At 27.1% G+C, this 15574-nt stretch overlaps 1 protein-coding gene across 2 annotated transcripts in view; it reads left to right on the top strand.

Moving 5' to 3' along the window:
- The window catches only part of LOC111036789 (GTPase-activating Rap/Ran-GAP domain-like protein 3), a 121018-nt gene that overhangs the window by 30147 nt on the left and 75297 nt on the right, over positions 1-15574 (top strand). For both annotated transcript variants that reach the window (XM_022318975.1, XM_022318976.1), the window contains exons 4-6: positions 2834-2920; positions 13849-13930; positions 14094-14212. In XM_022318975.1, the coding sequence (XP_022174667.1) occupies positions 2834-2920; positions 13849-13930; positions 14094-14212 (288 nt within the window). The remainder of the gene's footprint in view (positions 1-2833; positions 2921-13848; positions 13931-14093; positions 14213-15574) is intronic.

The following is a 15574-nucleotide window of genomic DNA, read 5'->3' as shown; positions in this document are numbered from 1 at the left end:
ATATTTTATCAAAATCGAGTAAAGGGTTTATCGATCGAAGTCGTCGGCGTGTGTGAGAGATAAGGAGACACCCCTACACCCCCACCGCGGCGCTCGCTCGTATTGTTACCACTACCGAACTTCAATTCATTTTTTTTCGCTCTCCTTTTCTTTGACAATACCAAATTCACTCTATTAGAGCGCACTAGCATCCCTACCGTCACGTCATTAACTTGCCTGCCCGAGCTATGAGCACGACGACGCGGACGATAAATAATTATCATTATTTGCGTCCATGATTAATCCTAGCTGTCGTTAACCGACCCCACAATAGCAGCCCCCCTCCCATAGTTTGTTTTTCGGTTTTTTTTTTTTTTTTTTAATTTTTGTTTCGCGAACGCGTATAATATTCATAATAATATAATATATAATATAACAGTCGTCGACCGCGGGAGAAGTGATGCCAACGGTGTCATTATATAAGAACGAGGCACTAAAATTTGTATATGACGTTTATGGGTTGCTATTTTTCGGGCTAATGGCAATGACGGAGATATTGTGGCACGCATTGTGCTCGTGTATTTAGAGACGAAAGCTCGATTTCTCGCGTTTGCTGTAAAAGGATTTAGATGAAATGCCGGTGACAGCAGCGATCGCACAAGAACCGATATTAATATTATATCTAAGAACCTTTTGTTAATAATAATTGTTCTATCGACAAAACAAAAGCCGACGATTGCTATATACAAATATGATATATTATTACGCTTTTTATTTTTAATTTTTTATATTTTTATAAAAAAATAGGCATTCCGATTTACGCTGTCGACATATCATGAATAAAAATATATTATGTAAATACCAAGTTCGTTCTCATATAATTTAAGAACTCTTTTATGCACAGTAATATTTTTGAGTAGGGATAATATAGGTAAGCGAATACCCAAATTATATGTACCGATTGCGTGTTTAAGAGTGTGTGCAAGTGTGATTCATTTTGTCGTACACAAAAACCACGGACCGTTGTTCGAACAAAGTATTAAATGATATTGTGTCCTCGTTACTTATCGTAGAACCATATATAAATTAAAAGCCATGCTTAACCCAATGTTTTTAATACATTTTCTACACTATTCATATTTACTTAGCTTAGGTAAATAAATCTCCATATAAATAATGTATATTCGTTTTACTGTCAATAATAAAAGTTATTGTTTCCTTGAATGTTATAGGTTTTAGAGAAATATCATTTTAATACAAATTTATTTGGGTGGGTACGTATAAATATTATGTTATATTTTTATAAAAACTCTAACATTCTTAAAAATTCTAGTTTTTACAACCATTTATCACCATCAGTGTCAATCACAGTTATTACCCATAGACGAATGCCTAGATTACTGCAATCCAGTGTAAAGCGTTGATAATTTAATTCGAACAAATATCGATCTGTTTATATTATCCAGATAAAAATAATCTTTTGATACATCCATTTAAATAAAACGGTTATCAGAGATAAATTATATAGATTATAGATAATAATATTTTGTGGCTTGTTATTTTTGTTTTTATTTTTGTAGAGTGAAGATGTAGATTTGTTCGTATATAAAGCACTCTTATTTACGAATGACAAATTGTACCTAGTGAGAAATTTAACCCATATTATTAAAATAAACCTAAATGTAAAATAAATTAAATAGTGCTGATTTTTATTGAACAATATATTAAACTCTGCAGTCTATACAACTATACAGTAGTATTTTGTATATACGCGATAAGTATTATCGTATACTTGCATTAGTTATGCCGAAATATTCAAATAAATTATAATGAACGCATTTAAAATATCATTCAGTGGTATTTTGTCCGATTTTAAATACATACAACGTCGGATTAACTGCTATGTACCATAAGTAGCTAACCTGAATAATAAGAATACCAACCACCGACTACTATAAATACCAAACTGACAGCAGTACACTTGGGCAAATAGAAAAAATGTTTTTTACATAAAAAATGATAGAGATTTTTTTTAATTGAACTTATTAAATGCATCCGAAACATGGTCATTAATATTACAAATAAATTTGAATTGTAGGTCAGTTTAAATAAATATTCATTATATGTATATACATATTAATATTTAAAAGTTAGGTAAATATTATAAAGAACAAAATCTTAAATAAATATTGGTATAATATTATATAATATTGTGAAATATTAAAAAGAGCTTAAGTTATATATTTTCAGTTATATTTTTCAGATTTTTGGGTTTTGAGTCAAATATCAATTAGATTGTTTGAAAACAAAATAATTTCATGACATAGATTTTTAAAATTGTTCGATTATATAATGAATTTTAACAAAATCATTTTTTATATAAAAACCATTAAAAACTATGATAAAAAAAATTATAATAAAGTAAAAGTTGAGTGATTAAATATGTTTCAATACACCTTTAAGGCACTTAAAAGTATACACTCCTCTGTGAGTGTCAATTTTGATTACCTATAGTGTAATCATAAAATTTGTCCATGAACATTTTATCTGGTACAATCCGTAGAAGGTCGTATATCATTTTTTACTATTTTTATGTAGTGCTTAAAACTATACTTCTTCCGCATTAATCAGGAATTTTTGTTTTTATGTGTTGTATATTAAATTTATTAAATTTTTAGTTACATATAAAAAAAGCCTGACGGAATTTAAATACTAAATATATGTCACAGTCCTAGTGCTTGATATTGGTGTAATAATTATATTTTTCTATGAATCAATATAAATTTGGCTTCACCTAATTACTGTTATTATAATATATTTTTTTAAATATCTTAATGTATGATTTGAATTTTAGTTGCCCCAATTGGATGCGTCTGGCCAAGATCCAGGAGGAAGAAGATTTCGAATCGAAAATGGTGACTCTCTGGGAGAAAAAGAAGAGGTAACTAAAAACTACCTAACTATCTTTAAAATAATTGTAATCAAACACTTAGAATTTCAAAAACTTAAGTTGTAATTTCTAAGTGAAATGTATTAAGCTTTCACATTCACTCATACGTAATGTGTGTATGTATAGAAATGTTGTTTTAATTAAGTTTACAATGTACAACATGTTCCTGCTGTTATAAAGCATTTGCGTTATTTAAATTGCAACTGCCTTGTGCATCGTGTGGCCCAAACCTTATTGTATAGTATGTTTATAAATTGAAATATAAACGAATGCATAATAAGTAATAACCATAAATGACATAAGCATTGTGATATAAGTAAGACGTGAATTATAATTCTTGTAATCTTGAGCAGAACTTATCTTGTCATATTAAAGTGCTCGTATAAATAAAAAGTGTGAAATAAAAATAAAATAAAAACAAGAGATAATTTTACAATATTTTTATTAAACATATTTACATTTATGCGTAATGTAATATTTTGTTTTAAGAAATGACATATAAAACTATTGGTATTAGTGCAGGATAGTGTGACGTTCTTCTGATACTAACAATTAATATAATTATTAATTGATGCCAGGTACCTACATACAAATACACATTAGTTTTCAAGAAATATGTCAGTATTTGGTTGTTCCGCATTAATTTCAACTCAAAATGTATAATAATAACATTATATATTTTTTATACTTATTAATTGAATCGTGGCAATACACCAGGTATTTTTATAATGTTAATATTATATTAATTATATTATAATAACTCCAAACATTATTCAATTCGGTAATCTCAGTCCATCGTTACACGTGCAAAATTCTATGATATAATACATTTTGTATCAAAACTTTTGAGTTAATTCAGCTAGGTCAAAACGAAAAATTCTATAGAATATAAATTATCATATATATATAAAGGTATAAATATGTATATAAATGCAATAATATATATATTACTCAATTTCACGAATAATTCAAATAAATAATATTGTAGTTAAGTGAGTCACAGGAGCGAGCATATCTTGATGTTTGAAGGTAATGGTGATTAACTTGTTGAATTCTAAAATATGGTTCTGAGGGCGAGGATAGATTTCTTCATGGTTATTACGACGTTTTTCCCGGTTTCTCAGAAACTAAAGAGTACAGGAAAAAAGAAAAAGTACCTTCTATCTAAGCCGTATCATCAAGCTTTTGACCATTTTTTACTCGAATAATTTAAGAGAGACATTGTAAATAATTTTCTATACTTACTTAATTTGTGAACATTTTTAAAATACATGACGTAAATAAAATAAAGTTTGAATAGATACATTAATGATGAACAAAATCCAAAATTAAGTAGAATACAATTTGATTATCATTATGAATCAGATTTTCTAGCATACAAATTCATAAATACAGGGCACGATCTGATTAAGTTCACATTTTTATATTTCGTTTGCTGATTTAAAAATGAATATAATTTTTGAGGTAGCGTCGACAAGATCAAGTTTAAACACTGTCTTAACTTTTAACAATAGCACTGTCTGTTTCAACTGATTTTCATAAGCATCGATTTTGTACCATTGTAGAATAAGCTGATAAGTATCCAATAAGTCAATTTTGGCCTTTGGAATTAAACATTTATGAAGACTGAAGATTACAGTCGAAATTGTACTGTGTCAAAATATGATATCTGTTATTACAGCTGATATAAAAATAAAGTCTCAGATATCATATTTTGACACAGTAAAATGTTGACCGTATTCTCCACATATTATGCTTAATCCAAAAATCTACTTTCAGGCACTTAGCTGTTTTTTCCACTATAAAATTTTTGATCAGTAAATTAAAATATTTTGATAAATAAATTATTTTTCTACATCGAGTTTTAATAGATATTAGCTTACTACGTACAATTACATTTTATATTTCTTTATTTATCAGTAAGTACACCTACTGATATACACCATTATTAAATGATACAGTCATTATAAAATCGTTTAATATTCAATTATGTATAAGCAATAGGAAATGATAATGAATTTAATCGTAGGAGTGGATCAAAAATTTGGGGGTTATCCATGGGCATTGTAATATACACAAAGCTCAGATTACTTAGATAATAGATATTTCAAAATGTATGTAACCTTTAGATTATAGTAATATACTAATATGTATATATATTATATAGACATTAGCCATATACGCATGTTTAAAGTTCATGTTAATGCATGATTCGTAGTAAAGTTTTATAATTTTATTACATTTGCCTAAAGAAATATATTATTAAATTGTTCACATATATGTATTACCTAAAAAAACTCATTATGATTACATGTAGGTATTTTTATTAACACCGCACATACTAAATATTAACACACTTCATATTTAATCCTTAAATTTTATTTTGTGATGGGTTTTCACGTTTTTTTTGTTATGCTTGAAAACGACAGTTATCTTAATTATTAAACTTTTTTATCTGTAAACAAAAATAATACTAATACGTTAGTACGTTTGTTAACACTCGCCAATCTCCAGACCCACTAAACCAAATGTGATCATATTTTACATACGCCATATTCCTTGAGGCTTGGGTAGTGTTTGTAGCTTCACTTTCAACTCATACAGAGCAGCTCACACAAGTATTTCGTGAATTACAAAAATCGAATATTTTTTTTGTTTATATAATATAGGGTTGTCTTAAGTTAGCAAAGAGACGAACATGATATATATGTATTTATTTATATACTCGTATACTCGCATATATACATACAAAATAGTTAATGTATTTTTTTAGTTTTTATATGTATTCAAAAATGTGTCGACCAAATTTAATGAATATTTCAGAGATAATTTAGAGAAAACAAGAATTTTTAGAAAATAGTTTGCATCACGTTTGAAAGTGTACCAAGCGTGCTACATATATCCAATCCGCCACAGGCGGTTGCCGATCGCAGTCAAACTTGCTCGTGAACTGAGGTACACTGAAATCGAGATACACCTACATTAAAGCTGTATTTTATATTTGTTAATGTTTTCCGAGGAGAAGTCGGGTTTTAGAGATAGTTTAGGTATATTACTTGACAGGCACAGGTCCAAAGTACAGAATAGTATTAAGATAATATTTACATTTGTTACTTAAAAGTTGTAACATCTGATTACTAACTAATTTATAACTTATCGACACATTTACATAATTAGTTGAGCTAATTTTTAATACATATTATGCATCATTATGCTTCAAAGTTCAAGAATTAGAGTTAAATTATAGTTTGCTAACAATTGGAATTTACTACTTTATTTTAGGCTCTTAATTACACAATTTTCACTAAAATTCTCGATTTATTTATAGCCCTGATTCAGAGAATATATTTTCTACACCTAGATAGTAGATATTATTAAATTATATTTTATTTATTCTTATTACATATTTATTTAATTTTTAAATGTTGAACCAATATTATTTAATATTGGTTAATATTTATTTTTATTTTTATTTTTTAATTTGTTCAACTGCTAAATAACAACGCTTGTAAGTTATAATTTGAGCTTTTTCGGTAAAAAAATATGTATATCACATTATGATTTTATGATCACATACTTTATTTATACCTAGAGGTATAATAGAGGTACAATTACAAATTACAATCAAACTATCGCCTCTTATTTTGAAAATTATAGCGTTATGCTTATAACGTTTATTTGTACTTTGGTTTTTTGTTGAACTAGTTAGTAATTTTATAACAGAACAGTATCGGTCCATAAAAAAAAGTTAAGATCTTATAAAAAATTGAATTGTTTATGGCGATGGGCAATCATTTCACACAGAGTATTATACTTATTTAAAACACTCCATATCATTACTTTTGAAACATAAACTAAAACAATAAAATAATTGTGCTAATATATTATAGATATATGATTACACAACACAGATGAAATTCTATGGATAATAATATTTTATAATATCTTATATTTTCATATATTAGTCACATAATGTAATTATTGTTCTGTTCAGGTAATAATATACTATGGATAGTATAAATTATATACAGAGATAATACCTGTAAAAATGTTTTTATTAATATTGTAACTAAAAGTAATGTAACCGTCCTCATTTTTATGCCATAAGGCTTAGATATAATATGTATAGATTTCATTTTAAACTAAACTGAATTTTCCTCTTAAACTATCCAAAGATTATAGATCATTTTTGCAGAGATTTTCCTTCTATAAAAAATGTTCTAAATTAATTTTACACACTAAAGTTGCCCTAAAAAATGCATCCAAGTATATTTTATTTAGTTGAATTAATTAATTTTATTTATTTTTAAGTGCATTTTAAAATGTCAAATATATCCAATTTATAAATAGCCGTCTGTTATTCACATAATAATCAACAAACTTTTATATTTATTTATACGTATAAGTGAATGTACAAAGAGATAAGGATACTTCTATAATACCGTTGTACTATATTCCAAGTCTTAAATAATTTATTAGTATTTTAAGATAAAAAAAACAATTTAAAAGTCATGCTAACTCTTTCTATAGGTATAAAAAAAATTTAATTCGCATTTAAATTTTTTAATAATACTTTAAAGTAGTTTACTCACTTACTCTTAAAGTTTTAACATAATATTTAAATCATTATATGGACTGTGATAATAATAATTATTATTGTTGTTTATTTATTTGTTAATATAACAACATACAACATATTATATTACATTAAAATCAACAATTAACACCTTCCCAACAAACATAGCTTGTGATAGGGAATGGTTTGTTTAAATCAAGAGAATATATAATTAATAATCAATGAAAAATACATTTTAAGTTATCAAAACAAAAAGGAAAATCTTCACTTGCTGAAAGTGCCTATGTATAGTAATCTTACCTATGACCTATTTACTAACTCTTTGCAGTAATTTTTGGTTTTTATGCACACACTTTTCCCCAAAATACAAAAACTTATGATATCGGCATATCGCTAAGCAAATTGACCCTTAACGAATATATTGGAAATTAGACATGGTTAATACTTAATCGAGAAGCACATTTATTTAATTTTTTTTTTTTACCTAGTTCTCTAGATAAATATGTATTTAACAATCTTAATACATTTTGAAATACAAAAACAACATCATAGGGAACACTTTTTAAATTGCACTCATAACTATTATAGCGATGTTTTATGAATGATCTATTTGTAATTTATGCACTAAATAATGTAACACGTAGGTATATATATTATTGGGGTATCAAATAAAAGTCAATATAATAAGTAATAATCATATTTTTTCAAAGGTACAATCTATATAAGACCATTGAAGCACATATATACTGTGAAAGTATCGTCAAACAAAACATTTTAAGCTTTCATTTTTTTTCTAAAATACAAATAGGAACAATGGATGAAATTTTAATATACATTTCAAAATAATAGAATACCTCCTAACACAAATACATACATACACGCATTAAACAACAACAACAAAAATTACTGCTGTATAGCTATAAAAATACAATTCTTATATTTGTATAGTAGCAAATACCATTCATCACCAATAGTTAATTATGCGAAATAATATTTTTATTTTTTATTTTTAAATCCAATATAATGCATTTTTAATTAAAAGAAAACCATTGAAACAATATTTGTCATTTTTATAACACACAATCATCATGTGACTCAAAATACTATAATAATAAAAGTAATAGAACTGATCGATTATAAATCCACAGTCAAGTGTAATTATTAAACTCCAATAAAAAAAAAAAATATGCACAGTATATTATATTATATTGAATTTATTTTATTAAAACATTTAAAAAATGTTTCAACAATATTAAATATTAACAAATTTTGTTGTAGGTATAGAAGGTATAGGTCCGTCCATGCCCGGCGTGGAGATATAACAAATATTTGGAAATTAAATTCAATGTCGTGTGCAGCGACACGCATGCTAGAAAGTGTAAATATTATGTACCTACTCATACTGATGATTAATTACCCACTGGTTACTAACTTAAACCTAGGGTTCTAAATCAAATATTACTATCGTTTTTGACTGTTCGCCGTGTTAAACCATAATTGGACGAGGAACATCCGATTCTCTTATCCGTTTGCTATACAAGAGTCCATTCATATTAAACGTGTATAGGTACATACATGTACAAACACGTTTCCACGAGGAATATTGCCTTATGGAAATTTGCATTTATTCCTCACTCCCAATCGGTTCCCTGTCAGGCCACGGGCAAGAGCGAGTAACGAATATTGGGGTTTAGAAAAAATAATAATAAACCAGTAATAATAAATCTGTAGGTATATAAACCGTTCGCCGGCTTAAAGGTGTGACTATAAATGCGTGTTTCTCGTGGCTGAATTAATATCAATTTGAACGTTTCGATTTGAGTTGATTTGAATAGATCTGTATAGCATTGTCCACGTGAAAATTTACTGATTACAATGATTCGATCGAAACCATTTCGGACCTCTTTTCATCGGGTCGGTCGGATTATGTTATGCGCACAGTAGAAGAAGGTACCTAGGAAAATCGCTCTGCGTCTTATCAATATAATATCATTTGCTAATAAAATTATATATCACTGCAGACAACGAAAGAACGTCGAAAAACGAATTGTGTAGTCAGGCGCACAGCTATATATATTTTATACCACTTCCATATTATGCACATACCACATACCGCTTAAATTATTTACTTTTCTGTTTATTTATTTTACAAGCCTCGACGTTCATTTCCCTCCATGATAATAATGAAAATGTATGTATAATCGAACTCGACTAAGTCCACCGGGTGCTATGAAATATCGCACCCTTGTTCTATTGGCTCAAGACCGGAGTCTCGGACAAAACTCGAAATGTCTTTTTTTTAGTTAGGGCTGCAGGTAGCCTTGTTCCCCCTAAATAATTCTATACGACTACATCCCCAGAAGTCAAAAGCCGCATCTCAAACCACGATTTCATAATACATTCATATCGGTACTGCATTCGAAATATTCATTATTTTGATTGAAAAAATAATAATGTGGGCACATCATGACACGTTGCTTTGTTGCGCAATTGTATGGTTTTTTTCCAGTTAAATATGATAAACCAATAACGCTGCCTCGTTTTTGATTTGAGGCGTTTTAACATTGAAATGAATAATTCTATACTAGTTGATACTCGTGAACAAACATTGAACTGTTTAATTTCGTTATTTTGGCAGTCGCGGATTGCTAGCCTTTTGTTTTATTCAACACAATCTGAATAGAGGTGGTATTGGTTATTGTCACATGACAATTAATAATTGATACCTATGGTTAGATAAATGGAACACTGCCACAAAACTAAATGTGCCAGCTTTGTTAACTATTCAAATCATTTCTAAACAGCCACATAAAATAATTTCTAATGATATATTTATCTAACAGCAGTTTAAAATGAAAACAATATATAACTAAAAGCTTTGGGTAACATGAATAGCTACTGCTATATAAGGTGTTAAAAATTAAAATCAAAGCTTAAAAATTAATCATTTGGGAGCAGATTCGATTTTAAAACTGAATTATCTTAAAAACTTATGTTTTTTGAACTGTGGTAGTCTTTTGTACATGTAGTCTTGGTGATGTGATTCATATATACGCCAAACTCGAGGTGGTGGAATTCGACCTGGGGAAAGTATAATACGAAGTCTGTATAATATTCCGGTAATAATACAAGCACTTTTGACTGAAATTCACAGTTTTTTGAGCGAATCGACGGACCGAACACTGACGTACGAATCGGTGTTTTCGCCACTTTGGGACGTGTTGCTTTATTGTTATCGTCGATGACGTCATTGCATAAAACCACAGTTTGCACGAAGTCAAAATCCCCGCCCACGCTTCCTCATGAGTGTGGCCCGAGTCGGGTCTTTCTCGGGGACTGGTAGTTTCGTGTGCGTTTTCATGTGGGTACAAGGGCGATTTCAATTTTCATGCTTCTTTAATAAATACTTCATTTTGTACTACGATTTGAGGAAATAGAGAGTTTACTAGAAGTTAAGAAGTAGAATTCTCTTAGAACCTTCTCCTAGAATTAGTATTCTGGTTATTATTTTAAGTTTGTTTATTTCCGTCTTAATCTGTAATTTTATATTCTTAAATTATAGAGCAGGATATCTTCAAACTAGATTTCTAAGTTCTAAGTTTTTAAAGTTCTAACCATCTCTAATCATATTATAATATCAGTACATCACATATAGTTTGGATAAGAGAGTGGAATAACCGGAGCGCTGACGTGCATTAAAATGTTTGCTTCGTTTCTTCATTTTTAAGTTTTGGGAAGTCATTTACATATCAACGGTTATCGATATAATTAAAAATGTAAAAATACCTACAGTAATAGAGAAACTTTGTTCTATTTTTTTTTTTTATGACATCATTTTTTTGACTAATAGGAATTGATAAAAATGTGGGTCTCGCATTCTTCCGTAATAATGAAAACCATTACTCCCGTTATATAATAAGTAAATAGATACATAATTATTTTATATTTTTTGTGATAAAATTTATTTTTTTAATAAATCGAATAATTGTATAAGAAATAATTATAATAATAAATCCGTATTACCGTGCGTACACCTGTGGATAATCGATATCATCATTGACCACGACTAACCATAGTAACACACAATACGGATTCATGTTATATTATGTTCTTAATATTAAATTAAAATACTTTACCTGATTACCTGAACCACAATACTATAGAGTGTTTTTCACTTGTAAATGTTTTTTTTTAAATCTTCTACCAATTGAACATTTTTTTTTTCAATTCGGCTTTTTCCCCTGACCTAGTTACGTGAATAGTATTTTATTAATCATTCTCGTTTTAACAACTATGAATATCTACCTCCCGAATGCGTAAGTGACAAATGGATACTAAATCTTCCTTTTAAAGAAAATTGACTGGAAATTCTACAATTAATGAATGGTTTACGTCATGCTCTTAAATTAATGTGTTATATTATGTGAAGAATTCATACTACAACATTATATAAACCTTGTGTATAAAATATATGACCGTACTACTACTTAAGCAAAGTGAGAATAAAGTTGAATAGAAAAATTTTAAGGTTGTACATGGTACATGATACAAGCCTTATTACAGTAAAATATTTGAATTGTCTTAATATGTATTCAATAAACGTGAAATATTGATGAAATTTAATTAATAATAATTTTATTCTATCGACGATTTTGCACACTATGGTAAGTTTACAGTGATATACTGTTTAAGTATACTGATTAGTGTTGTATGTTGTAAGCCGGGCTCAGACCTCAAGGGAAAAACATTTCAAAAACATTTATATGTTTTTACTAAAAATATATATATGACAATACTACAAGTAAAACAAGTCTGATTCTGCAAAAGCATTCTGATTCGTGAAAAGTTGATAAACTAATTTAAATGTGTTTGATGTTAACATCATTCAATTTTAAAATTGATACAATAGACATAATCTACTATAGCGTATAATATAGTATATATTCAATATTGATTTTTTTATGAATACACACACATTGATAATGTGGACTGCCTAATTCAAAGCCTAAAAATTAGAAAAAAATCATCAATTTATTTTATATTATGACGAAAAATTAAAAATTTTAATAATATTATACGGCTTTAAAATCTTTTCACTCGATAGATAAGGAAGAGATTTTGTAATTCATCATAATCACTAAGCACATTACAGATTAAGTAACTACATAAACTTGTGCACACTCTGATGGTGATATTTATTTTAATTAATGTTGTGGGGCGTGATAAATTAATAACAATAACTTTAAATACAATAGATCGGAGATCCACTAAGCCATAGACGAAAAACGTACTTACCTGACTACCAATCCTAATCTAACCCATATTATTATATTGTTATTTTAAGAATCTATCTACTTACGTGTTTTTACTTCAATTATTTCAGTCAATTTCTACCTCTAATGTAAACTGATAATTTCAAATATTTATTTTTGATATATATTCTGGGCACACTATTAGATAAAAAAAACAATTCGATTAAATACATATACACCTATTGCCTTTCTCCATTAAATTTGTCAACAACCATTGACAAAAAAAGAGAGAGAGAAAGAGAGATAGAATTACAAATATTTTTTCAATTAAATCGATTTTCAAGGGTCGAAAAAGTTTATTTTATAAATGCTTTATTGAAGTGCAAAATTATATATTTATTCCTATCTACAATGAAAACTAAATTACACAATACGGTTATATATGGAGTATTTTTATGAACAATTTTAATCCGTCGTTTTACTTCGACATTCACTAAAAAATAGATTTTTGTGCCATTGTTCTTACTATTTACGTTAAAACATATAATTAACAATGTTATATTATTCCGTATTTTTTTATTATAAAATATGAACAATAATTTTATGATTGTTAATAATATACCAATAATAAGACAAATTTAACAAGTTCAAGAATTTGTATACTTACGATTGTGGTCTGTGAGAATGTTAATAAAGTATTGTTCTATTTGTTTCTATATTCAAATCTGACAACAACAATTAAAAATCAACCTTCATAATAATATATTACTTTTAATAATATTTCACTATACAAATTGTGTTATTCAAAATAATTCAGTGTCAATACAAAATATGATGTATATACATTTATTTATATATTTATATTGTATTGTAATTAAGTATTCTCTGAAAAAATTAATTTAAAATAAGAATTTTTATTTATCATTGCATTGTTGTGGTAAAAACTGTTTTTATAAATACATTATATATTAGAAAAGCTACATGAATGAGGCACATTGATAATACATATCAAACTGTGTTCCCTCTCTCTCTTTTTCTTTTAAATAATGTTTCTTTAGCAATAAACAATTTTCATTTAATACGTTTTTCAGATATTTGGATCACCTTGTACTCCAGTTCTGGAAAATCCGGAATTTCAGACAAGATGGTACTTTAAGTACTTTTTGGGAAAACGTATGTATATTTTTTAAATTATATTTTGCTTGCTTACGTGTTTTTAACATATCAACAGCTGTTTTTAATTGTATATGATATTTGAATAAAAATATCTAAATTTATTTAAATCATTTGTAATAGTTATATCCTTAAAGAATATTTTTAATTATGTTTTGCATAGTGCACCAGAATTATGTTGGATCGGATGTGGATAAGTTTCCATTTTTTTTATCCGTTGTGTTGACGGATGCAAATCATCAGTGCGTTCCTCAGTATAGAGCGATATTGTGGCGCAAAACGGTAATATTTTTAATTTTTAATTTTTATTATTGCGAACATTTTTGAAAAAAATATCTTAAGTCTATGAAACATGTGTTTTCCAAAACCTTTTTTATTACTAAGCTGCTATAGTAAAGATATTATTTTATATTAAACGTTTAAAATTATCATGGAACATACCATTTTGGAATAAATAATAATTTATCAAATGTATCAATTTTTATAAAATCCTTTTGGCATGTAAATTATTTTATGGATTAATTATTATTATTTTGATAAAAGTAGAAAATGAATTGTCAAATTCACAGAAACTTTCAAAAATACATAAATTATAATTAACTTATTAACAATATATTTTTACTTTTGTATTTAGAATATGAACTTAACTTTGTAGATTTTAAAAACAAATTATAAAGTATGCAATAAAAAATTAAAAAGTATTAATAACCTACGAAAACAATTTTAATCACGCTTTTCCCTGGACAAAATCGTGATTAAAACGCAAAATTGTATATATTAGTATGTATCTATAATTGATTTCAGATTTAAAAAAAATGTATATTGTATTTAATTTTAAAACATTTTAAAATGTTTTTAAAATGTACTTGAATCGTAAAAATAATATAATCAATTTAAATTGAGCATTATATTATAGGTACAACAAAATTATCAAGTAACTTTATAATCATTATATATATTATATTAAAAACACATGCTAATTTAATTTGATAAAATATTGTATAGAAGTCGACTTAAGTCATAAATATATTTTTTAATTTATTCAAACTAAAAATAATATACTATTAAAGTAGTAAACATAATATTAAGCATTGAGTTAATATTTTTAATACATAATATGTATATATATATATATTGTAAAATCCATATTAAAATCTTTAACTATTGTACATAACCTTTATGAATCATATCCTCGATGACGGTTTAACACTTAAACCGTATATAGGCCTATAAAACGTACACCTGATCCTGCAGATACATTTTTATTACACTTTTGGCTTAATATTGCGCATTTTAAATTTAATACTTATATTATTATTTTCCACACAAGATTAAAACGTTTATACAAGAATATATTTCATAGAAAAATTTTAAAAATATGCTTTTTGATTCGGGAAACATTCTAAGTAGAATATTTATTTGTAATATCACATTTTCCGATTGCTTGCCGATAGGTTTTTATGATTAAACTAGATTGCCAATATGATGGTGGTTCGGGTTCAAGATGCCTCTCAAAAGCACATACATAAACTGTTCAGTTTTTTTTTTTTTAGATGCGTTTAAATCAAGTAAAAGAAAACTGAAATGACTGTCAGCACAGCAGTAGAATAGATTTACTGTTGGATAGTAAAATTAAATTTACAT

This window comes from Myzus persicae, unplaced genomic scaffold (genome assembly GCF_001856785.1).
Source record: "Myzus persicae strain clone G006 unplaced genomic scaffold, MPER_G0061.0, whole genome shotgun sequence".
NCBI lineage: Eukaryota > Metazoa > Arthropoda > Insecta > Hemiptera > Aphididae > Myzus > Myzus persicae.
The sequence above is the reverse complement of the archived record's forward strand: the minus strand, read 5'-3'. Positions and strand labels throughout refer to the sequence as shown.